The following is a 27,907-nucleotide window of genomic DNA, read 5'->3' on the forward strand; positions in this document are numbered from 1 at the left end:
GGATCAAGTCTTCACCGATCCAGATAAGAAATCAGCCAACCATCAAAAATGAAGCTGATTAGTACGCAGCAGGCGCAGCCCACTAAGAATTACGAAACACTTGCTAACTGGAACAGGAAAAAAAACCTAAGAAAACCCACAAGGAACAGATCAAGCAGAAGACATCAAGCACCTCTGTTCCTCCTACAAGAAATCCTACCAGCCCAGCTATTCTCGTCTCTTTTGAACAGCTCTTCTGGTAAGATGAGCAACTAGTCTGCTAGCAGAAACGAGAGGAAAACAACAGATCGTGCAAGAACCAAGAGAAACAACACCGGAAGTACAGCCATCTGACCCTTTTGTGCTCACTTCAGGATGGCATCAGCAGGCACTGTAGACACACATCAGCAGCGTCGTGTTTCTTTCAGAAATCAGAACCAATACTAACCAGCAGCGTCGCGTCTCTAGACAGCTAGTACTAATCGATCCACACAAAGGGGGAGAAGAGACCGGCCGCTTTACCTGCGTAGCCGCGGGACCGAGCTTCGCTTCGCTTCCGGAGGAGCTGCGGGTGGGAGGAAGAAGATGAGGGGAGGGACACTTGTGCTGCTGGGAGGCGATGGTGGGAGTGACGAGCCCTGCTAATTAAAGCGACACTCTCACACGCTCTCTCGAGGTGAGGTGGGGTGGTGTGGTGGTGTCATGTGATGAGTGAGTAGTCCGGTCTTATCCACACCGGCCTGTCTCCACTTTTATTTCGGTTCTTTAACATTTTGTTTTGGACTTTCGAAGCTTTTGTTTCAGTGCTACGCTTTCTCGAGGCTGGTTGTACAAGTTTCTTTCTTGAGCAATTTCAGTGCAAAACGAGTGCCAGTAATCACAGGATACACACGCACGCACTCGTATGCACTCCTCCGGGTATTTCTCTACCAACGATCTCACTTTATATTCCCACCAAGAAAAAAAAGGAGTGCTCCTGGTTTTAAATATTTGAATATTGTATGTATGTGTTTGAAAAATTATAAAATTTATTGCATGAATACATATACATGTCCTGAATACTCGTGAAAAAGCTTAGTAGAAATTTTGTTGTACTTTGAGCTACAATTTGTGGCTGTTTGTATTGGTTTGAAAACTCACATTTTTGTCTAAAATTTGTCTTTATCGTATAGCACAAAATACAACATATGTTTCCCTGAAATTTCTACCATACCTTAGAAATAGGTATATATATAGGTGCATATTTAATTTCAGATTTTCTTGAGTCCCAAAGTTATGTTTTTTTTTGAAACAACGGGAGCACTGACGCTCATGGGTCAAATGCACTTTCTGCAACACAAGAAAAGTTATTATTATTATAGATTAAAATACCATAAAATAGAAATATCACCATAAACTACTACAAGAATAAAAGTTACTTCGCATTTCTCTGAATTCATTGTCACTATCTTCATTGTCCGCACCCAAAAATACATGGCTGGATTGTTGACCCTGATAAAGGGGCGGCCCCAAAATCGGTATTTTGTAGTTTTTAAAATTTTCAAATAAAAAGTTTGCATGTAGAGGTTGCACGTATGTATGTGTGTGCCATATTTTTATAATCAAATTCGAAAGTATGTAGTTTGAGCAAAATGGCAAGTTCTAACTTTCATGTAACTTCGTGAAGGGGGTGGGGGCGATTGGTGATATATTGTACCTAATTTTGCGAGTGTATGTGCGGAAATTACAAATGGATGTCAAGCTACATGTACCTTTTATTGTCAAGAATTTGAAAGTTTTAAAAAGGGAAAAATCTTGAATGTAGCCAATGTTATACTCCCTCTTTTCCACTCAATAAGGCTCACATTCTTTTTTAAAAGTCCATGCAAACACAGTTTGACGAAAATTTTAGGAAAATCTATCAACAAATGTGATATTATGTGGATATCATATACAAATATATTTCATAATGTATCTAAGTATTAATTATGTAGATAATTGTTTGTAAAAACTTGGCCAAACTTTACATGGTTTGACTTTTTAAAATTAATACTGCCTATGTCAATAAATATATGTCTTAGTTTTATCAAAACTTGGATGTATGTATTTAGATTCATCCAAATTCAGACAAATCTATAACATCTATCTATGGACGGATGGAGTACAATAATTATTCATTGGAACGCAGATTATAATGCTACAAGCGTGCAAAATCTCAACGTAAAATTCTTTATATTCTGGGTACATAAAATCGACAAATGTGTCTATCTCAATTTTAGCTCGAACTTATTTAGATTTAAACCAAATTTAAATATTTATTATCAATTAGATGGAGTACTAGAAAAGGTTGAAAATGTTTTGAGTACCCACCACCACAAAGGAGTGGGTATGTGGGCACACGTTAGCTGCATGTGGCCTCACCGACCATACAAAGAGCGCAGGTCTCGCACGAAGTACAAGCCTATATGGGCGCGTTTGGTTGCGTGCACTCATTTCCTGCATGACTGCGTCAGCAAGATGGGCTCACATGCGCGTCGCGAACGGGTCATGGACCATGAAAGTTGGGTCGTTTGGTAGCCTGTGCGGCCTTTTGCACGTCGGAGAAGGAACCCAGGCCCCATCGTTTGGTTGCCCGTTTACAATACTTTCTTCCATGCTCGTGCAGCCTAGAGCCTGTTTGGTTGCAGATAGCTCAGTGATGTGGTAACCCCTTCATTTAGAGTGTGAGGTTAGCCAGTACTGAATAACAGCAGACATCAAATTCAGTTCATCACAAAAGGTGCTAGTAATACACAACAATTACTTAGTGGGCGATGCATCACGAGGGAAGCAACTACTTCGTGATGCATCACAGGTTCATCACACGAGGGGTTAATATATACCACCTCGAACAAGTTCATCATTACAGACCGGGGATCAAGTTGTAGCAAGTCCTAGCTAATGAAGGGATACAAGATTACCTCCCAAAATCAACAGATCATGACGAAGGAAGCAGAAGCACTAAGCAGCAAACTGGTTGCGGAGCCAGTCCTAAGCCAGCTCCTCCTCTCCGGTGTCTGCAGCTTACGGTAGACGGCATACTCTGCTTCATTGTCTGCAATGAAGTCGATAGCCCTCACCAGCAAGTTAGGCTGGAACAACAACTTCTTGCACACAAACCGAGGAGTGAAGATCATCTTCATCTGAGCGTAGTTCGTGATCGGGGTGCCGACATACTGACGGTGCTTCGGGTAGCGCTGCAACCCACAAGAAACAATTGTTAGTACGGAGGACATTCACACATATGTACTTTCAGATCTATGCAAGAACTCAATGATGCTTTGTACCTGGATGTACTCGTCCACCGTCCCTTCATCACCGCCGTAGAAGCAGCAACCATCTTCGCTCCATTCTAGAATGCGATCGGATTTTATCTTCATAATTAAGCTACACTTCGTCCTCCAGTTTCTGATGTGGTTGTACAGCTGAAGAGTGGTGATATGTACGCTGACGAATGCAAGAACATCCGCGGCTACCTTCTTCATCTGCTGCTCCTTGAATCCCATGTTGAAGCAGACGTCACTACGGACGAGCTGAACCAACCGGTTCAGCACAAACTCTGATGGCTTAGGTTTCCAAACCATGGTTGGTTTGCTTGCAATAGACATGGTTGAGCATTCACAGTAGGCGCAAATAGATCAGGGGAGCCCAAAGGTATGATCGCCTATATGACATTGCCGGAGTAGAGGTAGAGCCGGCCATGTCGCTAGATCGGGAACATTGGATGAGCTCGAAAGGGGGAAATGAGGGATTTGGATTTGCCGGTGAGAGAGTTTCCCCTATATACGGTGGCGAAAATTCAAGCGCGGTGACCGAATTCATGGCGCCGAGATTTCGCCATCTCCCGCGGTGGCTCTGCGAGGACGCGACATTCTCCACTTGTACGAAAACGGGGGTGGCTCGCTAGATACGGCCGAACCGGACGTTTCTCCAGGGTCTGGCCAGGTGCTTTAAGAAGCGGTTCATACAAGAAACACAACCTCGATCAGGCATCCAAACGGACCGAAAATTGTTGGCTTGATGCGAGCCTAGAAACATGCAGACTACCAAACACGCCCTATATACCCCGCACGCAGGCAAAGGCAAAGGAGAAGAAAACAGTAGTGCTGCCAAACTGTGTACCTGGTATATATCACCGATTCGCCGGTGGCAATAATTGCGAGGGCTGAAATGCAGAGGAAGCAACACCGGATGGTGGCGACGGCAGCCCCGGCCGGTCGGGTCGGGGTCAGGTCGGCGTCACGGGACGCAACGCACGTAGACAAAACTGCCGTCGCAATCCCGATGCCCTCCTATGCATCGTCGGCCCGGCCGGGGAATTCACCCTTTCAGGCCATGGATGGCGAACGGGAGGAGGAGGCCAGGTGCGTGCGATGTGCGACCCTCTGATAGTCTGACGCCGACGTGTTAACTGACCGTGAAATGGCCGGAAACTCTCTGCGAGTGCCGGAGGTTAAAGTTAATTAACTATCGTAGGGATCAGATTGGTGGGGTTTAGCCAGTATGGGTGCGGATCGGATAGGGCGGGGCCGCGTGACCATGTCACGGATTCCCTGGGATTCCTGCATCTTTTCCTGTCAACAAGTTGGGTGTTTCATTTTTATTTTCTCTCCTCCCACTTGGCCCGCTCACTATCGTGTGTCTGCAAGATAGCCACAGGGGGCCTGTTCCGCCGAGGCTGGAGGGGAAGAATGGTCTCCGACACAGAGCTGTCTCCGTCCTCGGGGAAAGTGGCCCGACATAAATAGATCAAAGCGGTTCATTTTGGTGTGAGAGGATATGAGGATGTGAAAAACATAGCCAACGGTTCGACGTAAACGGATCGAGATGTTTACGGCGACGTATTCCAGACCTAAAATTCGTCTAAGAATGTGTCGGGTGGACACATCAAGGATCGTGCTAGTGTTTGTAGTCGTCACTAGGTAAAGCCACCATCATGGATGATGATGTCGCGATGACGCCAACACCGACGTCGGCACTGGCACAAAAAAACCAAATGACCGGAGGATGCACGCTAGAGGAGGACCGGTGCATTTGTCGGTCTTGGTTGGAAATTAGCCAAGATCCTATTCGTGGTGCCGAACAAAAACAAAAATCGTATTGGAGGAAGGCTACACAAGATTTTCAAGAGAGTAGGCAACTTGCTCCCTTCAAAATTCATAGCGGTCCCGACCAATTGTCAATTCAAAAAAGGCGAGAATTCATCCAACTTGAGACCAACAAATTTTGCAGTGTGATGGAGCATGTCTTTCAGCGCCTTGTGAGCGGCCTCGATGTCGCGAACACGGTAAGACCTCGGCCATTTACAATATGGCTATGTGCATTGGCATGCGTGAGTACCTCTAACGGTTTGCATATGTGTAGGTTCCCCTTGCTTTGGAGTACTTCAAGACATCCCATATCAACAAGTCCCACATGTTGGTTCATTTGTTGGAGGGAGCTCAATTAGTGTCCCAAGTGGAACCTATGCAACAAAGTCAAAAATGGTGGGGGCAATGTATCGCCGGTCATTGATCTCGAAGAGGAAGCACCAAGCAATGGTGTCCTTCCATCTTGACCAAGGGCCACAAGGCTACAAAGGTTGATCTCAAACGTGATGTTTCCGCACTTGCATTGAGTGACACCTTGAGGGGGCTCATGGCCGAGAAGGGGGACACACTTTCCAAGAGAGATGAGAAGTGGCGCTGGGAGAAAGAGACCGCATATGCTAACTTCATTGACCTCACAAAGAGGGCTATTGAAATTGAAGAGCGCAATGCACATACAAAGACCATTGAGGTCGATGCCAAATTGCTTGTGAAGGAGAACCAGATCATGCTCGCTGACTTAAGCATCATAGAGCGAGAACAAAGGGCTTGTTCGAGAAGAAGTGAGCCATCATCCGCCAACAAGATGCGTGATCATAGTTTGTCTATTTCACATGAACGGTGTGCCCTTTTGCACTTTGATTCGGTATTATTGTGTGCGAGGAGCCACAGGATGACACCCTCAACTACCTCGGCCTCCTCGCATGGGACTGTGAGAAGCTGGCGGTCGTGAAGAACGAGAGGCTCCCCGCCTAACCATTCAACCTAGACGATGACGAAGCCCTTAGGCCGAGCACCATCACGTCGGAGTTGGAGGCCCTAGCTGAGTGGCAAGGTCTGGCAATGCACGTGCGGGAGTCCACGCGTGCGGCAAGAGGACCTGCCACGGTGCAACAGACTTCCCCGCTCCAGACGGCACCAGGGGCAGCGTGGCCCTAGCCAACGGCATCGCCAAGGCCTCGCTGACGTCCCCAGCTCCAGCTCCGGCGTTGCTAGTGCCTTGGCCGTTTCCGTGGGATCCGGCATCGTTCATCAACCTGGCAGCCGATGACGACGATGAGTAGGCGTCGCAGCTGGCGCAAATCCTAGGTAGGACTTTATCAACTTTTTATTTCTAATGTCTTTTATGTTTTTTCCCTATATAAATTGATTTTTATTAATAAAAAATTAAAAGGTCGGCAGCTGAGTTTACTCCCAACTCAAACGGATCAAGGACGGATATGGGCACATTTCTGTTCATGGATCAATCTAAACAGATCAAAACGGATGCCGAAAATGGATGAGCCAGCTGGAGATCATCTCCCCGCAGGGTCGCGGGTGAGTTGCTCATGGATGGGTTTGGTTCCCCGCCCACAGAGAAGGTGCACGTCGTTTTCTTCTTCAGTGCATCAACGCATATCTCAACGGAATTCGATACGTAAACTAACTACTGCGGTACTGCAAATAATGTGAACGATCGTGCAGCAGCCCACAGATAATGGATACGGTACTTGTATACTAGCCTGATACGCAGGGCTAGCACACAGAAATCAGACAATGCGTACAGCTCAACATGTTCTTCCTAGTTTTCACAGCATTGACGTTTCGATTTCATCGTCTGGCGTCTGCTACCAGAGGATTTAAGTTTTTTTCAACGGGAGCACGGCTGAGCTCGAAAGCACATCAGTATGAAATAAAGGTAACGAAAATACGTACCTCCAAGCTTCACAAATTGCGAAAAAATCGTGCATGTAGAGAATGGATACGGCAATATGCATGTAAAATTTGAAAAAAAAATTGCGAAACACAGTACAACGTAGTCGGTGCTCACAAATACGCGCATATATACACTCATCCCTATGAATGCACGCACGTACACTCTATCTCTATGAGCACCTCCGAGAGACTGAGTCAAAGAAACTAATGTCTGGCGGTTTTGAGATAGACCACAGGCGCCTCGCTATCGAGGTGAACGTCGTCTCCCACTGAAAGAATATTCCGTCGTTATGAGACACGAAAGTGTCAAACCTGAGGTTTGAACTCTGGTGAGTTAAGGGTGACACTGCCCTAGTAAAATTTGAAACTTAATATGATCATTTATATACATCGCGAGCATACCAGGTTCCAAAATTGCGATTTTAGGCAGTTCGCAAATTTTCACAACTTATCACCAAAATTCCATGGAGCAAGTTTCTACCCAACGCATTATTGTTCTCGTAGCATTTGTAAGCTTGAAAATACGGTTGTGGGAGGAGAGAACATTTCGGGCTACCCATCGTCTGTTACCACCATGTCCTTTTTTTAAGAGTACCACCATTTCCATTTTGGATTGAGTGGTCCCGGATCGTGTTCCAGGTTGCCCACCTCATCGTCAGATACATCCAACTCCGTTGCCACGCGACATCATCTACCGGAGTGCATTACAAATTACTGGAGTTTTACTTCCCTAGCAATACAATCACAATCCACAACATGACAACAAGACTGTCTCCCTTAAGTTTTCAGAGAGGAATGTTGTGCGAGACCCTAGAAACGAATCAGGTACTCAAAACAGCTCTTGACTATCTCAAATTCTCGATACAACAAGTATGCACCCTTCCATTTTCTAGCTCTCTCACACGTCACTATGACCACAGCGGTAAAAAAATTCCCAAGATTGGTCTCTGGTTTTCACTCAAACACATGGGCGATGTTACATTAAGGGGACTAGAGAGACTGGAAAAACGAAAGAGCTATCCCCTGAAGTGGCTAGAATCCTAGGATCGGTTGAGATGATCTATCATCTTCTTGAAAATTTCGGCCGCCTTCGGGTCTTGAGGGAAGCTCCACTCTCCATGTACCCACCAGTTCTTTTCTCGTCTTCATCTTCGCTAGACTCATCCGATCTCCACCTTGACCCACCTTTGCTGCCTGCTCCTTCACCAACTGAAGACTTCTTGCCAAAGCTTCAAATAAGAGTGAAAAATGATTATTTTTAAACCATCATATTCATCAATGTATAAGACATCCATACCCGGTGAAAAAAAACTTTCACGGAATTACTGTGACCACTTGGAGGTTCAGGTAACCACCAGTGAAGGCCAACTATGTCATCAATGGCAGGCCATACCAGTTGAGGTCAGTATCTATGTTGAGCTGTGTTTAGGTGACATATGGATGTTTTACATCAATCCAGCAATGCTAGGCCTATTTGGTTCACTGCAAACTTTGATTCAGGAAGTTAGGCAGTTTGAAGTTTCGTGACACTGTCTGGTTCTAAGGCTATGTTTGTTTGAGCTTCCACTTCTGCTTTTAGAGCTTTTGGAGGCCAAAATCACAAGCTGAAACAAACAGCAACAAATTGAAAATCGCTTGTGCAAAGCGCTGTGAAGAAATGAACCTGACTCCCGAAAGCTGGGCGAGAGGTGCTTCCCGAGCTTCCCCCAGCTTCCCGAGCGGCAGTGTTCAAAAATACCCCTACCTCTTCAGCAAAACTACGAAAAAACTACCCTCCCATATAAACAGGCCCGCCCCTTGCAAATTTGCCCAGCCCGACAGCCCCCTGGGCGTTTTCCCCTCCTCCCCCTCCCGTTCACTGGACAGAGATAGGAGATAAGGTTAGGGTTCCCCGCCGCCGCCGCCGCCATCACCGTCCGTCGCCGCCGTTCCCGGCCGCCGTCGTCGCTAGTGTCCTCCGCCTCCGTCCCACTTGTCTGGCCCCGCTCCATTCCGGTCCTCCTCAAGGTCGCCGTCCGCCCTCGCGTTGTCTCCGTCGGCTGCCGGCGACAGTAGGTCGAGGCGCCGCCGTCCCTGTCGTCCTCAAGCTCGCGCCGTCCTCGTCCTCCACAAGGTCGCGACGTCCCCGTCCTCTCCGAGCTAGGCCGTTCCCGTCTGCAGCTTCCTTGAGCGCCTCGTCCGGACACAGCCACACAGGCGCCGCCGTCCCTCATCTGCCCCTGTTTCTGTGTGCTTTTCCGGCAGGTACTGCTCCGACCCCGCCGGAAGAAGAGCTCGTTTTCCACGTCCCTGTGTCGAGCAGCGCATCTCCTCGTCCCTGTCGTTCTCCAGTCCAGCTGCGTCGCCCAGTTCATGTTGTACACATGTGTAATGTGTAATTGATGGATGTGTTCTTGAATGTACACATGGATAGTTATTATTAGCGAGACTGTCTCGGTGGATCTGTTGGTGCTCGCATGTGTGGATGTATGCAGTATATTACTAGTGGTAAAATATCAACAATATTTGGCAATAGATAATTCTAACCAAACTCTAAATTATTCCAATACAAAGCATGTATAAAAAAAATAAGCAAAGAAAAGGCAAATTAAGATAAATTGGTTATTAAACTTGCTAATTGTGTAATAAAACAGTTAGAAATAGCTAATTAGTTTCAAATCATCACCTATACGACATTTTCTGTATTCAGGGACATTTCAGACATTTTACTCATAAAACCAACAGCAGCAGCCATAAAAAGTACTCCTACCAAACATCAAATCTCTATTTTCAACAGCTGCTTCTTACAGCTGCTTTTTCACAGCCCACCAGCTTCTTAAAAGCTGCAGCCCAAACAAACAGACCCTAAGTCACGGCTGTAGCAGACGTACTTTTTCTAGCCTTCTAACTACTTGTGGTAAGACCCATTTGCTAGCCAACTTTTGCCAGAAGCCCGTAGCCACCAAACTTGTCCTCACAAAAAAACCTGGTTTGCGAAACCTCTGATACAGAAATGTGACAAAGTATGGGCAGTGACAAAACAAACCCTTAGTCTTCCCATGCAAACTTCTTTCAATGAGGCTAGCAAATTGTTATCTACCTGAAAATTTCTAAGTATCCAGATTCTTGGCAATTGTCTTGCACACTAGTGGACTAGCAGGTATGATGTACTCACCGAACTTCCCACCTTGACAGCCCAGGGACAGAGATCAAACACAACACCAGGAACCACCCATCACAGTCAGGTTCAGGTAAATTAAAAGTAAAACCATCCATATATTTTACATTTTATCATACGAATAGTAAAAGTGACAGTACCACAGATAATGGTGTCAGCTTCAAAATTAAACTTCGCAAGCAAAAACCGTTTCCCGCAGGAACCACCCATGGGCCATGATTTCCTGGAACTGCCTTTTTTACCAACCAGTGTTATGCAATCAAGTACCAATCACTCTAAACCCTAGATCTATGGAACTTTGCTTTCAAATCGTATTAGACCTCAGAAGTTACCGTGTCAACTAATAGTAACTAAATAAGCAGCATCGAGTAAAACAATAACTGAACATATTGCCACACACAGAGAAGTGAGTACCTGAAAATGTTCGGTGTCGCTGGAACTTTTGTTTTTCCCACATGACCCTCATGAAATCCAACACTCTCAGATACCTTTGTGTGGCCATTTTGACCAGCATTGGTGCCACTTAAGATAAAAGGCTTCTCAGCACGTAAACCGAAGTCAAACTCTCCTTTTCTGACAGAATCCTTTCCTTGAAAGAAAGTGGTTTTGTTGCGCTCAGTTTTCGACAAACTTGTTCCTTGGTTTTTCATAGGTGTATCACCAGCACCCAAGTTGAAATACGTAGGAACTGAATCATGACCAGCAGGTTTGGTTCCTTTTTTAAAACCTGACTCTCCTTTCATAAACCCGAGTTCTTTTGTCCCAGTTCCATTTTGGCCCACAGAGGGGAACATGATCCCTGCAGTCGACCTCATATTGGATGTAGGCGTCCCTGGGGGAACTGGCCTACATTGAAGAATAGATGGAACCTTTCTGCCAAACTCTGAACGGACACTACTGATAAGAGCACCAGAATCAGTCGATGCATGAATGTTCTTGGGGTGGACAAGGTTTGACTTATTCTGAAGAGCAGTGGTGAAGGACGAGCTCAACCCAATGGCAGGATTAGGTGATTTAACCGAAGGATTAACTGGCGAAGATGTTTGCATGGTTCGGATAGCAGATTGACTTTGGTGTCCACTGCTGATGGCCCTCGCATCCTCCCTCTGGACCTCAGGAAGCATCTCAAGGCATTTGGCCTGTAAAAACATATATACAACGACACTGAGTGTTGTGTTGACACCTCAAAAGAATCATGTGGTAGAGCCTATAAGGTGTTGAAGAAAATAGGCTTCTTCCATTCATCCAAAAGGAATAGGACGTTTGTGTTGAACAAACACTCTCTTTATTCAACAATATAGGACGTTTGTGACTTCGGCAATCTTAAGCATGTAACTTTTGATATGTAGCGAACAACTATGAGATTGCTATTCTGTCAAAATATATTTCATGAAAATCTATTGGTACTATTTTGATGTGATCAATCCAATTAGCTTTTTATAAATTAGTAGTCAAAGTTAAAGATGTGTGATCACACGCTTTCTAAATTGTCATGTCTCTCCAAATGGAGGCAGTATTGTATTAGTTGCAGTATATCATGTTTGGAGGTCCACAGAGTGGCCCGATAGGGTCATGGAGAGATCCAGCTATTACCCATTACATTTAATAAATAAAAATCATGACCAAACTAGTAACAACATTTGCACATGCGAATTTCTTTCTGTACATTAGCTGTCAAACATTTAAGTGGTTGACTGCACACATTCTAAAATGGCAACATAGAGAGAAGTCTTAAATTAAGTCCCAGCAATTTCCTATGCATATATTGTGAAGACAACAAATCAAAAATTCTTTTCCTGGCAAGATAAAGCATAGGAAGAACAAGACATGCAAGTCAAAACAAAACTATAGTAGGGAAGTACTTACCACTAAACCTTCTCTCCATTGAGCAATTGTACTGATTTTGGATGCAACCTCTTCACCAGCGGATTCCAGCACATTTTGCTCAAAGCTCTGAAGGCTCCGATGAACATCATATGCTTCCAAGTACCGATAACGCTGAAAGAACAATAAGGAAAAACAGAAAGTCCTTAGATAATTAGCTTCTGATGTGTTCTGTTTGATGGGAACTTGGAAATATATGCATATATCAGTAGCTCATGGTAGTACTTTGGACTGACAACACTAATGCTTAGTTTTCTATTACAAATTCAATTAGACTACAGCAATTAAAAACATAGAGTATATTTCACAAATGAAAGTGAGGCCACAGGCAACATACAAAAATCTAAAGAGGATGGCCACAATATCAAAATCATAAAATTATTTTAAGTTTTAACAAAATGAATGTTGCTTTTACGCACCAAATGTTAAGATTTCCATAAAGCATGATAATAGAAACTGTACGGGGCAAGAAAAGACTCCTACAGAGTACAGACAAGAGACACATTGGGTGCGAACTTCCAATTTATCACTTCTTCTAACATCACAGCACCACTGATTAATACTTTACTCATTATATTATTCGAATACAGATAGTATCTCTACATGTACAAACTAGTAAGAATCATTTTTGCAAATGCGCAGATGTTTAAGTTTATGGTTTCAGTACTTCTGCATCTAAAAACTAATTCTAGCAAAAGTAGTAGATGTTTATTATGTTAGAACATGTGCACCTGCAAAAATTAAATGCAATGCAAAAAAAATCCTAAACAAATTTAATAGAAAATGCAACGCAATACGCCAGAACAAGAAAGACAAGTCGTTGTAACACCACAGTTCAAAAAAAAAACTGAATCTATTCATTTTTTTCAGGGCACTCTGCATGGTTTTTTCACAGGTGTAGAAATTCTAACATGGGACACATATATACTTATTCCGAGGATTTTCAATACACATAAGTACCTACAACTCAAGCATACAGGAACTTCTGTATTCATGAAAAATATGCTGCAGTAGCTAGGCTTTGCCACTTTGAATTCTAACTGTTATGTTTGTTCATTTGACAACTGAAAGATGTAAGTGGCTATTGTAATATGAAGTAGCATGTAAGTAAATTAGAAATGAATCATATGATAATTTCATGACACCAGGATATCATACAGGTACAGTATCATGTAAGCATGACCCTGAAGACCTTAGTTCACTCAGGCATACAGACCATTTACCTGGAGGTAGAAAACAACGAGAAGGCTACCACATGGCCCTGTGGGCCTCTCACGAGCAGAATCAAAGAGGGACTTGTGAAGATGTTTCTCCTCCTCAGAATCCCAAGGCAGATCAATCATTTTTTCGACTATGTTTCGATCAATGCAGATATCACAAAACTCAGTCATCATCACCTCAACATGATACATCCAAGAATTTATGTGAACATCTTCAACATGAGCTGTATCTGCTGGTCTTTGCTCTTTTACCCTAGAGCAATAGCTCCTATGGAACATAAATGCTTCTGTTACATGGCCGTATTCAATTCTTACACGAAGTGCAGTCACTGCCTCACTAAGACATAACATCCCATCTTTCTCAATGTTTGCAGCAGCGGAGAAGCTATCACACCCTGTGCACTTTAACACGACTAGTGCCACATCAGGTTTGTGGCGTTCAAGAAGAACTTGCGCTATCTTTGGATGTGTTTCCTTGCTAGAAATCTTAGGAAGAAGAGAGCATGCCTCCTGCACACAGAGTAGATGGGCATCACAAAGTTCAAATACAAGATCAGTAACAAGTGAATAAGCAAGCTGCAGTATTTACAAGCAGAACTCAAGTTCCACTGGCACCATAAGTGGAGAGAGGGGGATTCTGCAGGAATTCAGAAAACAAATGATTGTTCTAAACACTGAAGTAGCATGCATCATAAACAACACTTCAATGCAAAGGGTGGATGAAAAGCAAGGCAGCACCTAAAGGGACAGTCCAATGCAACACACCTCTCCATTTACATGCTTATTCAGTACTGTAAAAATATATAAACTGTGTACGAGTTGCTAAATTAATCGACAATCCTAGCAGGGGCATCCTTTTTGGTTAATGGTAGCCACTACCACAACAACAGTACAAATCAAGAAGTTCAGATCATGTATTTGACACAAATAAGCAAGTTATATTTCAGGGGATTAGACTCCAAAAGTGAATGCAGAACTATACATGACTTGCATACATAACGGAGGAGAAAACACCTGAAATACTATGGGATATACTAACAGGCTCCATAGATGTATGCTAAAATGGCACCCTGCAGCTGAATTACTGAAAGCACTATTTCTCTCTTTTACAAAATATTGTCCTCCAAAGCAACTTCATAGAACGATAAAATAAACATATGTAACAGTGGCATTTTAGTTAGTTGACTTCCAAGTAAACAATCTGATCCCATTAAACATGCATGACTAACTGTACTTCAGCATTCAAAGAAGACTAGGAAGCCCAAATATTCCAAAAGGGTCTTTCTACAAAAGACAAGCTTGAAGCAATTGTGACCAAGGAAGATATAATGTGAATCTTTGGTCAAATAGGATAGGCAGGTAATTTGGAAAGAGGTGTTGATCACTCAAATAGCTGTTAAAACTCTCAAGCACAATAAGAACAAATAAATGACTTGGAAGCAAAGGCAACATTGATAGATTATATATTTGCACGACGCATGCAGCGATACTAACAAGTAACAACATCATGTCCAGAAAAGACAGGTGTGAATCAGTTACCTCCAAAGCCTGTGAAGAGTGATCATCCAAAAGACAAAACACTAGGCATTCAAGTAAAGTTCTACTAGAGATGCCAAATGTAGCAGCAAAATCATCCACAAGATACCTCCATTCTGAATCTGGTCTGGTCCAATGCCGATCAAATATGTAGTATAAGAACTAAAGAATGTCAAGGATAAAGAAAAAGTAGCATCTTTCAATTTTTTGCAAGTAACCTTGTAAATGTAAAATTCGCTATCTGATAACAGAAAAGGATACAGTTGCTTGTTTTGCAACCACCATGTCAGATCCTCCATGCAGAAAGAGTATATCAACTACCTCGCGTAAGTTTTTAAATGGATAACTATTGACATTAGACTGATCAATTGTGGAACAGAACATAGATGATGATTGTTCATTCTGCAAACAGGTGAGTTCCCCCTCTTCTTCATTATCAATATAACTTTGTTGATTCCCAAGGTTTTGTAGCGCCTGCTCGATGAAAAGTATACCCTGGTTTGCTTCGTCGTAACCTGATGTTTTACCAGAAACTTCAGGCCATTGTCGCTCCTCTGCAGATGCTTTTCTTTTAATCACATCAGCACTCCAAGTTGCAAAACTAGCATAGCGAGAGGGAATCTTCTCAAGAAATTCATGCCTGATGCACCAAATCATGGCTTCCAAATGCTGTAGGAAAAGCTCCAAAATGAACACTTCATGAAGAAATAATGATAGTGTAAGAAATATCTAATTACTTTTCTTTGAAAAAAAATCAATAAAAAAACGTGATGGTTGGCATACATGAATGAGTTGGAGAAACGAAAAGGGAAAGAGAGGATAAAGAGGGATGAATGTTGCTGCAGCTATCCGTATTCCAGTCTTACAGATCTATGTATCCAAATCCATTCGTATGACACCATAAATAGAAGCAAACTGCTCAATGAAACTACACCTCCCAGCATTATCGTCCTATAGCAATTCCCAACTACTTATAGTTTGTTGTTTTAGGGTTTGTTGACAGCGAGTCAGTGACATAAAATCCCAGCACTGGAGTTAAGAAACAATACCTGTTTTGCCTTCATTGTGTTCTCAATGAGTTGATGCAGGTCATTTACGTGAGCTGCTTCTCTGAAAGATGCGATCATAGCTTCAAGAACGCTGCAAATTCCTGCCAACTGAACTGAAAGCTTCTGCAGCTGGGGTAACTTAGACTTCATTATCTCTAATCCAGATCTATCTAAGGTGTGGTCAAGGTGTTACAAACAATATAAGAATAACCCTTACCTCCCCCTCAACAAGCGTGTCTGTGCTTGCATGAAGAGATGCAAGGCTCATAAAAAGACATAAAAATCTCCAATTGGAACTAGAACCGTTAATTAAATGTTGGTGGATACAGATCATGCCTATCTCTGATATGAGTGCATTAACAGCCCTCTTGCACCAGTCCTTGATGACCACCTCGTCCAAAAGAAAAGCCAGAAGTGGATCACTTGACACAGCACTCTCATCCAAACAAACATCGGTAATATCTGGTCTGAATGTCAAGGTAACAGAATGGGAAAAAAGAAGGCGCCACATAAGCAATGACAATGAAACTGCGTTTATCAAATTAAAGCATAAGTAACCTTCTAAAGAGGATACAGTGGCAAATCAGAGAGACCAGATTATTCTGAAGCGCAACATCAAACAAGGAATGCAGCCGCTGGACATCCATGTTAACAGGATCACCGTGGCCTTCTCTCTCCTGAAACCTTTCATCGTGCTGCTTAGAGATGAGCCCGGCTTCCAAGCATTTGTGGTAGAGGCGGAGCCGCACCCTATTCCCATTATCAGGTATCGGACTTCTGCAAATTGGGCAGACATCGCACCTCTGGCTACACTCAGCACACAACGAGGCGTGCCCACACGAGTTCAGCACGTGCTGGACATAGCGGCCGCAGCTACTCAAGTCCCTAGTTGCACGGCAGTGCTCAATTCTAGCCTCCTTGCTTAGCTCGATGAGATCAATGGTCGCCAGCTGCTCCAACGCATTCTGCCAACATAAATTTCATATATCAGCAACTACGCACGGCATTTTACCACATACAGATGCACTTCTGTCTCGTAAACCCTATACACGGGGCTCATTCAAGAGACAAATATATAAGTAAAGTAAAAAAATTGATACTTCTACCCGGTTAACTAACTGCCAACATACAGATTACTAAATGAGCACTACGAGATACACATAACAAACAGAAACGAAAGGTTGAATTCACATGCACACCCAAACAGTTAAAGCACCTGGCTGCTTGGCATTTGAACGGAGTCGTGTGAGACTGTGTACCCGCAGCAAATCCGAAACTATGGCTAGAGGAAAATGAAAGAGATGATGAAGGCAATCGCTGTGACTTAAGCAAGCTGTTCCCCTTTGTAAAAACTAGCAGGCGCGCAGAAATTGCGCTTAGCTGGTGTGGTATATCTATGATACTGTAAAGCAATTGTATCCAGTCTTAGGGCATAGGCACACTAGTTTAGTAAGAAAGCCATGTGGTTTGCTGCAGAAGTTTGAGCTCTGTGAGGTTAACAGTATATTAACATGCAGTCCTTTGCTTCTAACTGAGTAACTGGTAACTACATTTACCATCTACCACCAATGTCAGGCTAGCATAGCGCAACGTCGTTCCATGCTGACCAAAACTGCTTACCCTTGACCAATTCGGCCCACTACCATGTAAATTATTAGCTTGTTTTTTTTTTTTTGCGAGAAATTATTAGCTTGTTAATGTGAGAAGAGACCGAGTCTGCTGTGGAGAGTAGTAAGTAACTGAAGGACTCTATGGCAGGATTCAGAGACGAATAAGCACCAAATCCAGGAATGAGAGGAGAGGGGTGCCGAAGTACGGACCTGGACGGCGGCGCTGCCGTACTTGGGAGGGTGCCTCGGCGACGAAGGGAGCGCCTCCATCCGCGCACCTCTCGTCAACTGGAGGCTCCCGGTGATTGCGGCGCGCGGGAGAGCACCCCCGGCGGCGGCGGGGGAGAGGGAGAAGCCGGAGAGGAGGCGGCGAGATGGGCGCTGCTGGACGGACAGTCGGGGAGGCGGCGAGACAAGACGAAATCTCAAAGGGAAGGAGCCAAACAACGGTGCTATGGCCACCGTCCACCGTGCGTCCGCGGCCCGCTTCGAAGCGCCTAGGTCTGGCCTAGGGGTTGTTTGGATTGTTTTCTTAAATCAGTTTGGCTGGGGGGTTTTCTGCAAAAAGAAAAGGATTTATAGGATTTTTGTCAGAAATTTATCTTTTTCGTATAGCTCAAAATACAACATATTTTCATCCGAAATTTACACCGCACCTTCGAAATGTTTATATATATGTATGTATTTAATTTCAGATTTTTTGGGATTACAGAAATATGTTTTATAAATACTGGGAGCACTGGTGCTCATGTGCCAAAGAGACTTTTCGAGGATTTAAACCTTGTACAGCAGAATTTTTTCCTATACTAATTGTTCGATTCATAGGAACATATCCTATATGAAATAATCCTATAAAAATCTTGCAGTGTGAATCCTATGGAAATAAAACATTAGGATGGAAAATTCCTTTAGTACAATCAAAAAGAACACATCTTTCCATAGGATTCAACTAGTCATGATATCTCAATTATATACTTTTCTTATTCCTATTGTTTTGAGTGAAGTCCAATTTACCCCCCTAAACTTGTCTTAAAGTTTAGCTTACAACCCTGAACTTTACTTTGGTTCAACTTTCAACCCTGAATTCTAAAAACGGTTCAGAATCACCCCTTGCATTGTCTTAAGCCAGGTTTTCTTGTCACGTAATGTATTGTATTAGTAAAATAGTGCGTACATGTATTCTATGTCTATAACTCTTCATCTTCAAATCTATGCTTCATCTTCAACTCTTCACCCGCCGGAATAAAAATGTCTCCCCCGCGGCTCACTGCGTGGTGGTTTCCCCATGCTGGCGGAAGGCTGGGCACACCATGTGATGTGTAGAGAGCAGATGCCGGGTGTTATTGTCCGATGGAGGCACCCCTCTGTGGTCACCATGGTCTCGTTTCAGGGAGGAAGACGATCATGATGAGCATGCGATATGGAGAGAGAGAGAGGAAGTACATGTACCGTGTATGTTGTATGTTGATGAGTTGGCACAATATATAGGAATAACAACCGGTTCAAAACTTGTCAAAAAGGGTAGAAGGTTCAAGATTGAACCAAAGTTAAGGGTTGTAATCTTAACTTTGAGACGAGTTTAGGGGGTAAATTGAACTTCTCTCTATTTTTTTCTATCCTACGAATCAAAGGATCCCTTGGCTGGTTTTTTTAATGTTTGGATTTTAGAATATATAGGGATGTAGGGAAGTTTTCAGCTGTTCAAATTTTTGATTGAGGATGCCATTATTTCAATTTATCGATTTAGTTCTGATATTTTGGCATACTTCCTCCGATCCATGTTAAAAGTCACTAGGTACACTTTCGAGCAACGCTTGGTATGGATCGGAGGGAGCAATGTTTTCCATATTTTGTAACATGTGATGGGCCAGCTCCAATGACAGAACCACTCAAGAGGCCACCGACCTTTCAAGAGCTGTGTAACCTTGTGGTAAACTGCCAGGTTGTAATTGGAATGTCCTCGCCAAAAAAAATGTTGCAATTGGAAAAATGACGGTTGTGCTGCTCCATCCCAAAGTGTAGAAGGCAGCATAAGCAGGTGCAACACAAAAATGACAACGGCTAACCAATGCCAGATGAGTAATAAGCGCTCCTCCCCCTAGGATGTAGATGATCAGAGCAACCGGCGACTAGGTTCTACATTTCTTTCTCCCAGTTAAAGTTGAACACTGATAGTGCCAGACATTACGCGAGTCCCCCCGAAGCCTCTGGTTCTCTCTAGCTCCGCCCCCGTTGAGAGTCGCGTCCGCGTGCCCGGCTAGCTCCGCTTCCCTCCCCGGCGGCGATGCCGGCCGGCGTGGTGAAGGGAGTGTAGCGCGGGAGTCCCCTGTAAATAGTAGGCTTAGGCTTAGTCTAGGGCTTGTAGCTAGGTGCTGGTTTGGCTCTTTGCCGGTGTCTCGGGTGCTCCTGGATCTTTCGAGCTGCAGCCAGGAGATGCTCGTCCTCGTTCTGCTCATGGAGCTCCTGAGGTGGGAGCCGGAGGTGGCGGTCGGGGATGGTCAAGGATCCCGCCCAAATAAGCTCGTGGGTCGCCCTCTAGATCCAGATCTGGGGGCATGGTGTTGTGCTGGCGAGGTAGTTGCTCCGATTTGGCCTCTCTTCTTCAGCCATCAAGGGGGTGGAGAGGGGGAGTGGTGGAGAGGAGCTCTGTCTCCTTCGGCATGGCAGGAAGTTGCTGTCTTTCGTGGAGTTCATCAACTGGGGCGTGGTGACGCCTTGGTTATCCTTGGTCGACGAGACCACTCCTTACTGCGGTGCTGTGTGTTCTGCAGCGTCTTCAACCTCCAGGCCGGTGTGCCGATGTGGAGGCTCTTCAGCGACTCCATCATGGCGCTCAGCGTATGCCCATCGTCAAGTGGTTTCGTCCCCGACGGCGGTGCAGGCGGCCGTGATGTTGAGTACTTCATCTTCTTCGGTGGAGAAGGACTGGATTGCATTCTCCAATATTTTGTTAGGGTTCCTTTTGCAAATGTGGAGGATTTGCTTGTATTTTCCTTTTCTCATGTGGTCCTCCTTGTAAGATGTAAGCCCACCGTTTAATGCAGCTTCGGACCCTTCGAGGTCCTTCCTTTGTTCAAAAAAAAAAAAAAAAAAGATTGTGCCAGACATTCATTCCTCCTTCCGTATCCAAATTGGCGAAAAAACACCCGCCTCATTCGCACCCCCATGTAACACAATGCACTGACGCCGGCAACCAAAACAGCTATATGACATACAAGATACACAAGGTGCAGACTGTTGTTGCTTCAAGCCTTAGACACAACACTGAAGAGCAATACATTCCAAATGTAGCAATTCGAGAGCATACACCATAAGTTGGCCAAGGCCAACAATCTGTAGCAGTTCCAGTCTAATGGTTCCAACTTTATTTCCTGTAGCAAGGAACCAAGCCACCATGAAGAATAGTTTATGCACTTCCGTACTTTCCAAGTCATCCTTACTCTACTACTCATGAGCAAGGCAATCAATCACACCAAATACAAGTTTCTTTTCCACAAGTATTAGTAAGCCATAAGTCTGTCTTGTTTCTACTTACAATAAGGCTACTTGTCTTGTGGTGCAGCAGCAGCAGCAGCATCAGCAGTGGTAGCGAAGTTACTAAGGCCCAACTTAAACATGTCAAGATTTACTCCATTGTCTACCAGAACACATGTAACTCCCATTTTTGATATCTGAAGCAAGGGAAGAAGATATTAGTCGTTAAAATCAGTCAGACACATGAATGCTTGTATAAAATAATTTACATGTGCGTAAGCACTGACTGCTATCACACACCATCAAGAATAAAACCATCAGCTAGAAAGTAGGATAAATCTAAAAGGATTTGTTCCTTGAAAACATGAAACAGCATATTTCCAGCTTAAATGGTTATGTAATCTTGAAGCCAGATCATGGGGCTTCTTTTGAAGCATACTTCCAACTAGATAGATACCCGCATAAATTGAAAATTCGGAAGTAGAAAGCAAATATTAAACCCCAGTAAGCTAGCTTATCAAATAACTTTCAGCTCTGAAGAGCCCGAAAAAAACGTAACAGAAACTTCTGAAGCTTATAACAAATATTTGATCAACATAGTAATGGAATGGCAATTTCAACAATATTACGCGTGTTCAATAAAAGATATGCCCCCACAAAGCTGATGCTAACCCTGGCATGTTGAATAAACACTCAACTGGAGACTAGACAGTGAAAATTCTATACCAAAATATTCAAAATTTTGGATATTTGTTTTGGATAAAGTAACTGCAGACAGAATTAGCACATTACCGTTTCAATATTTCTGTCCTCGTCGTCAAAGAAGAGCATAGACTTATAAGGAACCCCAGTTTTTCTCTGGATCTTTTGGAAATGCTCTGTCTTGTGAGTCCAGCTGGAGAATATTTCCTTCATACAATGGCCAAGAGTAAGCGATACATGATGTTTCCCTTTATACCATGCATACTCGCACATGTTTGCACCTTTGTATAGAAATACAGAATGCTCTTCTACTATACTAATGGGATGTGTTTATTTTTCAACTGTGTACTAAAGTTAATATGAACAACAAAATCCTCTTGACACGTCCTTGAGTTTGTTGTAATCAGATTAAAGGGAAAAAAAATGTAAAATGCATGTTCCCAATTTTCTCAATCAATAAAACTGGGCATGTCGGCAATTTTTTTTTTTTTCGAGGAATAAAGAAAAAAATATTCGAGGAATATGTCGGCAATTATCCCAATAACAATCTATATCATGTGAGACTTTCAGTGGATCAATGAGATATGTGTGCTCTGCACTAAACTTAGATTAAATAGAAAAAAAATATCCACTTCACGCATTCTTGATTCTGCTTCCGGTCAGCCTAATGTTTTCATTATTTTTGTCCAGTCAAATTGAAGGAAGAAAAGCTGTATGTGATCAAGCTAAAAGAAGAAAAACATTCCCTTGTAAAGTAGTATGTCCTTACTCCAATTTTAGTTTGTATGGAAACCAATTGCTAACAATCTTGGTGCATTTACATCAAAATTTCTAGCTACTTACATCCCAAGGCCGATTGCTAACGAAGCAACAAGCTACTACCTGAATTCTGGTGCGTCGAGGAAACTATAATGGAGTTCAGAATACGGTAAAGTGCAGCAGCCTGTATACCACCGGCCAGACGAGCTTTACCTGCGCGACGAACATGGGCTGGAGGTCCAGCTTGTCGATAAACACCCTGGCGATGTCGGGGGTGGGCGAGCGGGACGCGATTGCCATGTCGACCCCCTTCTCCTTGAGCGCGCACATGATGCCCTTGGCGTGCCGGAACAGGCTCGGCGACTCCCTCTTGGAGCGGCACTCGCTGACGAACGAGAAAAAGGCAGTCGACCATGGTCAGTTAGATTCCAAGTAATGGAATCGGGGGGGTCGAGCACACGGACCAGTAGAAGGGCCACAGGGTGTAGTCGAGGTCGAAGACGACGAGGCGCGGGAGCACCTGGAAGAGGCCCAGGATCTGCAGCGCCTCCGCCTTCACCCGCTCGTCGCCCATCCTGGCTGCTGCTACGGCGGCGGCGGCGGTGGTCACACGGCGGCGGCTCTGGGAGGGATTTGTCGCCGGTTCAACGGCGACCCGGTTGTAGCAGGCGAGAATGTGGATATGACGACGCCGAGATCAAAGCGCGTGGACGGTGAAAAGGTCAGAAGACGAGGCCCATCTCAGCCCAGTATGCTACTGGGCCGGTTCACCCGCATCGCGCAGAAATCAAGGCACGTCACCTGTTAGAGGGCAAATAATATAACTGTAGTTACCAAACTAAAGGAGAGCTCAAACTAAGGGAGCCAGACAAAGAAGAGGGCTCTCCTTATTTTGCCCAGGCGAACGAACAGAACAGGGGGGTGATAATCAATTCCCCCCTCGAAACCCCTTCTTCCTTCTTCCCGGCGGCCGGCTGCCGCTGCCGCCACCGCGCTCCTCCGAAGGACGCGCCATCTCGTTCCCACTCCCTTCGATCAGGTGGGTTGGCATCTCGAAGTGTTCACCGGGGGGGGCGAGCTCGATTCAGCTCGTGAGAGCGCGCGGCGGGGGTAGGAGCGCTTAGGCCGCGCGAAGATGTCGGATTTCCAGACCTCCACGCACCGGGAGCGGTGGATCTTCCAGCCCCAAGACCTGGTGACCCTTCCCGATCCATTGTTTCTGTTTCTGCCCTCGGTGCCCCAAGGTTGCTTTGCCCTGGGACGGCTAACCTATAGCCTACAGACTCCTGACTCCTGAACATGGTATGCTGATGCCTGTAATTATGCTTGCAGATAGATAAGTGGACGGGGGTGAACCGGCGTTCCGCGGAGACCCTCGCGCAGGTTGGGTTCTCCTGGCCTCATTACATTCAATCCACTTGTTTACTTGTTTATTATGGATGAGTAATGGCTGCTCATTTTTACTTTAATTTTCTTTGTGAAGTATGGAACGACGCGGTTGAAGGTGGACCCTGTCGACGGGTCGATATCGAACCCCGAACCCGCGCCCGATCACGGTACGTGCCATTTGATGGTTTCTGCTGCCTATGTGTTTTGATTGGTACACATGAGCATCGAAAGCAATATTTTGTGCCACTTTCAGTTCAAAGTTTTGTTCTTTCATACTTACCCTTGCGCTTGGCCAATGTTCACTGTAATGTAAGTTTGTGCGAAGTGTGTACGATGGCGTCGCATTCGGATGTAAAAGTGCTAAATCGCTGTTTTGAATTCAGTTGCCGGGAGCTCGAGTGTGAAGCCTCTATCCTGCGAAGAGGAGCAAATGATGCGGAGATTTTACGAGCAGAAGATTCAAGAAGTGTGTAAAGCATTCAAGTTCCCCCACAAGATTCAGGTAAAGCACTCCTCTTCCAGTACACAGTGTCTTTGGTAGCTTAATGATCATGTGCTAACGGTTAATTGTTGCCTTGCAGGCTACAGCAATAATATATTTCAAGAGATTCTATCTACAGTGGTCTGTAATGGAGCATCACCCAAAGCATATTATGTAAGCAACATTGGTAAAATGACTAGTTTTGTGGTTTAGAATAGACAAGATCCTGGTGTATCAAATACTCAGCTGAGATTATTTGTCGCTCAACCATAACTAAACAACCATGCAAACAAATGGAACCATTTATACGTCTATTAAAGGCAATGATGTATGTGTTCTAATTGAAGAAATAAGTATGGGTGTTTGTAGTGTCTTATATCCCTATCAGTCAATGTCTTTGACCCTGTTAGTATGTTGCCAGGGACCAAGTTAATCGATTTTAATTTGACAGGTTAACTTGTGTATATTCTTCTTGCAAAGTGGAAGAAAATCATGTTTCTGCTGAGGAACTTGGCAAAGGAATTAACCAGGACCACCAGATTATTCTAAATAACGAAATGATTGTTCTGAAAGTAAGCCATTTCCATATGGAGTTTTTAACGTTTCCAAGCAAACAGAATGTGACACAAAATTTCTTCGTTTCTTCCAGTCTTTAGATTTTGATCTGATCGTTTTTGCTCCATATCGATCTATCGAAGGGTTTATTGATGACATGGATGTAAGTTCCTTGTGAACATTTCATGATAGTCAGCATTATAAATTCATCATATTTGAGCTTATCGTATGGCTCCGTTGGCTAATGCCAGTTTTTTTTTTCCTTTCTACAAAGGATTTTTGTCGGGCAGGTAATGGTGCACACCAACGGTTGAAGGTCATACATTTCTTCAACCCTTTTGCCATACTGTTCAAGCACAATAATTTAATGTTTACTGTGTTACCCTTTACCTGACATGTGTAGGAAAAATATGTTCTATATTTTACTTAATCTTCCTATCCTAGTATGCTATGAATAAAAGTTACACATTATATGTAATCCTAATCATTGAGAAATAATATGATTTAATGAGGCATGTCTGGTTTGGTTAACCCTGAAGGCCTAAACTTGTAGGTGAAGGTAATTGAGTACACTTATGGTTTTACTAATTGCTAGTACCAAGATCGTAGCATTAACTTCTGAGGATCATTTTTTAAATACTGTCATATAAGAATAAGGCAAAGATTGAATTATTTTATCTACAACCTCTGGATCCCCTTGTTTTGGATAACAGATGAATGTTCGCTGTGAAAATTGAGTTGGTGTCAGAATTGATTTGGTGTCAGAATTGATTTGGGATTGCACCAACAAAAGGATACCGAAAACATAAAAGTCTATCAATTTTACTACGTCACACTGGCTTGTGTTGAACATTAACTTTTATCACTTGTTTCTGGTCGACAGTAAGATACATCATATAAGTATTACGACCAATTAATTAGCCACATAGGTTAAGAGGCAAATAAATATTGTAACTTTTTGTGTCACTTGCTCAAACAATAATTCAACCATCCATTACAGGGAAAATAGTCTGAATGTGGAAATTTGGCTCGATGTAAAAAAATGCTCTTTCAGCTTATTCCTTATATGGAATGAAAGATAGATAGTACAAATAACAAAAATGCAAGTTGGAAGTTAAAAAAAACATGCAAAAGTTGTATGGCTGCCCTGCTTATGCATCAGATGCTTGTATTGTAGGATTTGTATCAAACTGCGAATTCTCATGTTGACAGAATGATGTTGACCGACGCACCTCTTCTCTATACTCCTGGACAGGTAATCTTGAGCCATCAATAATATAGATAATCTTCAGTTAATCTGTTTTTGTCTAAAATAAAAAATCTGCTACATCACTGCCATTTTCATAAATTAATTGGTTAATGTGTGTCTAATTAAGAAAGCTTAATCCTATATGTCAAGCTTGACGTGTTCAAACCTTGTTTTCTACCCATCTCTTATATGACCTGATTAAATAGTGTTCCTATTTTTACAGTTGGCATTGGCTGCTCTGTACAAGTCCAATGACGCACTCAAGGTCCTCGATTTTGAAAGGTCGTAAGCTTCTTATCAGTGTTTATCCTTACTGTGTTGGAACTTTGTGTTTCATGATGCTATTGTTCAATTTTCCATTTATTCATTGTTGATCTTGCTAAATTCATTGATTGTTTGCAGATACTTGGAAAGTGTTTTTTCAAGGCAACGCCTTGATTGTCCAGTCGAACAATTTGTTCAGATAATGAATACGATTAATTACTTGGTGAGGACTTTTACCTGGGTTGGTACAAATACAGTTTGACATAATTATGTGAACTCCCACCAAGAATTGTTCTTTAACTGCGCGTTTCATTTCACTGGTCTGCACATACATGTAGTTTTAGCAGAGAAGGATTAGATAAGGTGGTGCTTCCGTGCTTTGTTTAACATATGTGACTGTTCCGGAGGGTATTGGTTATCTATTGACCTGACAGAGAGTACCATCCGTTCTTGTTTGCTTGCATCTTCGATTGCATAGACATCATGGATGATGCTTGAGGGTTTATTGTTATAAATATGTGACAGTTCGTATGTGGATGATACTTGATGAGGGTCTATTTTTATACAGCAGAGGTTTACCCGACATTCTGGAACACCCAGAGCTGTCAGATTGATGGATTTTCTGACATCTAATCATCAATGTGCTGTACTATTTGCGTATTTCTGCAGGTTGACCGGCTTCAAATACTTACTCAAGAAGACATGAAACATGCTGATCGCAAGCTGAGACATTGCTTGGATGAGTAAGCTCGCTCTCATCTCTACGGGCCTGCATGTCCTCCATTATTTTTTACCCTTGTGTAGTCAACTAATGCTTTGCTACATGGAAATTTCTTCAGGCACAAGAAGAAGGAAAAGAAGCCGAAGCACAAATCAAAAAGGACTGCTGGTGATGCCCGGCAGTAAGTACCTTGTAAGGGCAGCTGTGTTCTGTAAGAACCAGTTAGGGAAAATGCGGTGGTAAGGACTTGCACCGTGGTTATGCGCCTAGCTTTATCGTGCGACCAAGTTATGATACATGTTTCTTCGTGTGCCCAGGCTCTCCGGTTGACTTCAACTCCGACGTCTCCAGCCATTGCACCAGTGATGCTGAGCTGATCTCCTGACCAGCTTAGGCCTTGGCCAAGGACAAGGACAAGCCATTTTCAGATGATGTGCCTTACATGTATTCTGTAATAACTTCATAATTTTATTGGAGTAATAACTTAATTGTTCGGCGCGATGTTAGAGAAACTTGAGGTGTAGAACGTTGGATGCTATATTGATGTAAGTTAATTCTTTGTCACATGGGGAGTGACAACCTCAGGAATGATACAAACTGCCTGCCTGTGTCAGGTAAAGTTGCTAGAGTTAATCTTCATTTGCAGTGAGCTGACAATCAAGATAATCTGCCTTATTTTGACAGTATTTGTTGAGAATCACTGTCCTGAAAGAGACCGAAACCTTTTTTTTTACCTTGGCATCTCAACCAGATGTGCACGTTTGCAGAAACATATCGACTTGTTTCTGAGTAAAAATACTAGTAGTAATATATTAAATCAGTACTGTAATAGTACTTTTATACACAAAATCAAATCTCT

General features: G+C 43.5%; 4 protein-coding genes across 5 annotated transcripts in view; 1 reads left to right on the forward strand and 3 right to left on the reverse strand.

The window, feature by feature from the left end:
• The window catches only part of LOC124704219 (CBS domain-containing protein CBSX3, mitochondrial-like), a 30,200-nt gene extending 29,594 nt beyond the window's left edge, over nucleotides 1-606 (reverse strand). For both annotated transcript variants that reach the window (XM_047236460.1, XM_047236459.1), the window contains exon 1: nucleotides 502-606. The gene's annotated coding sequence lies outside the window, so the exon portion shown is untranslated. The remainder of the gene's footprint in view (nucleotides 1-501) is intronic.
• A 7,359-nt stretch (nucleotides 607-7,965) lies between these two features.
• On the reverse strand, nucleotides 7,966-17,731 carry LOC124704222 (E3 ubiquitin-protein ligase HOS1-like). Its single transcript, XM_047236462.1, has 10 exons — nucleotides 17,665-17,731; nucleotides 16,419-16,809; nucleotides 16,172-16,306; nucleotides 15,845-16,014; nucleotides 15,057-15,464; nucleotides 14,799-14,957; nucleotides 13,263-13,769; nucleotides 12,022-12,153; nucleotides 10,570-11,294; nucleotides 7,966-8,227 (listed from the first exon to the last, which is right to left on the reverse strand). Exons 1-10 carry the CDS (start codon nucleotides 17,722-17,724, stop codon nucleotides 8,062-8,064), a joined length of 2,853 nt encoding a protein of 950 aa, XP_047092418.1. The 5' UTR covers nucleotides 17,725-17,731; the 3' UTR covers nucleotides 7,966-8,061.
• Nucleotides 17,732-20,643: 2,912 nt separating this feature from the next.
• LOC124700474 (magnesium-dependent phosphatase 1) lies at nucleotides 20,644-22,985 on the reverse strand. Its single transcript, XM_047232599.1, has 4 exons — nucleotides 22,854-22,985; nucleotides 22,603-22,774; nucleotides 21,721-21,837; nucleotides 20,644-21,125 (listed from the first exon to the last, which is right to left on the reverse strand). The coding sequence occupies exons 1-4, from the start codon at nucleotides 22,961-22,963 to the stop codon at nucleotides 20,997-20,999; spliced, it is 528 nt and encodes a 175-aa protein (XP_047088555.1). The 5' UTR covers nucleotides 22,964-22,985; the 3' UTR covers nucleotides 20,644-20,996.
• Nucleotides 22,986-23,516: 531 nt separating this feature from the next.
• On the forward strand, nucleotides 23,517-27,250 carry LOC124700475 (cyclin-H1-1-like). The gene is made up of 13 exons (XM_047232600.1): nucleotides 23,517-23,584; nucleotides 23,722-23,772; nucleotides 23,873-23,945; nucleotides 24,162-24,280; nucleotides 24,360-24,433; nucleotides 24,711-24,831; nucleotides 24,909-24,977; nucleotides 25,089-25,130; nucleotides 25,992-26,069; nucleotides 26,287-26,345; nucleotides 26,466-26,550; nucleotides 26,997-27,070; nucleotides 27,167-27,250. Exons 1-13 carry the CDS (start codon nucleotides 23,525-23,527, stop codon nucleotides 27,231-27,233), a joined length of 972 nt encoding a protein of 323 aa, XP_047088556.1. The 5' UTR covers nucleotides 23,517-23,524; the 3' UTR covers nucleotides 27,234-27,250.
• Nucleotides 27,251-27,907: the final 657 nt, after the last annotated feature.

The sequence above is a fragment of the Lolium rigidum genome, chromosome 3 (assembly GCF_022539505.1).
Source record: "Lolium rigidum isolate FL_2022 chromosome 3, APGP_CSIRO_Lrig_0.1, whole genome shotgun sequence".
Classification (NCBI taxonomy): domain Eukaryota; kingdom Viridiplantae; phylum Streptophyta; class Magnoliopsida; order Poales; family Poaceae; genus Lolium; species Lolium rigidum.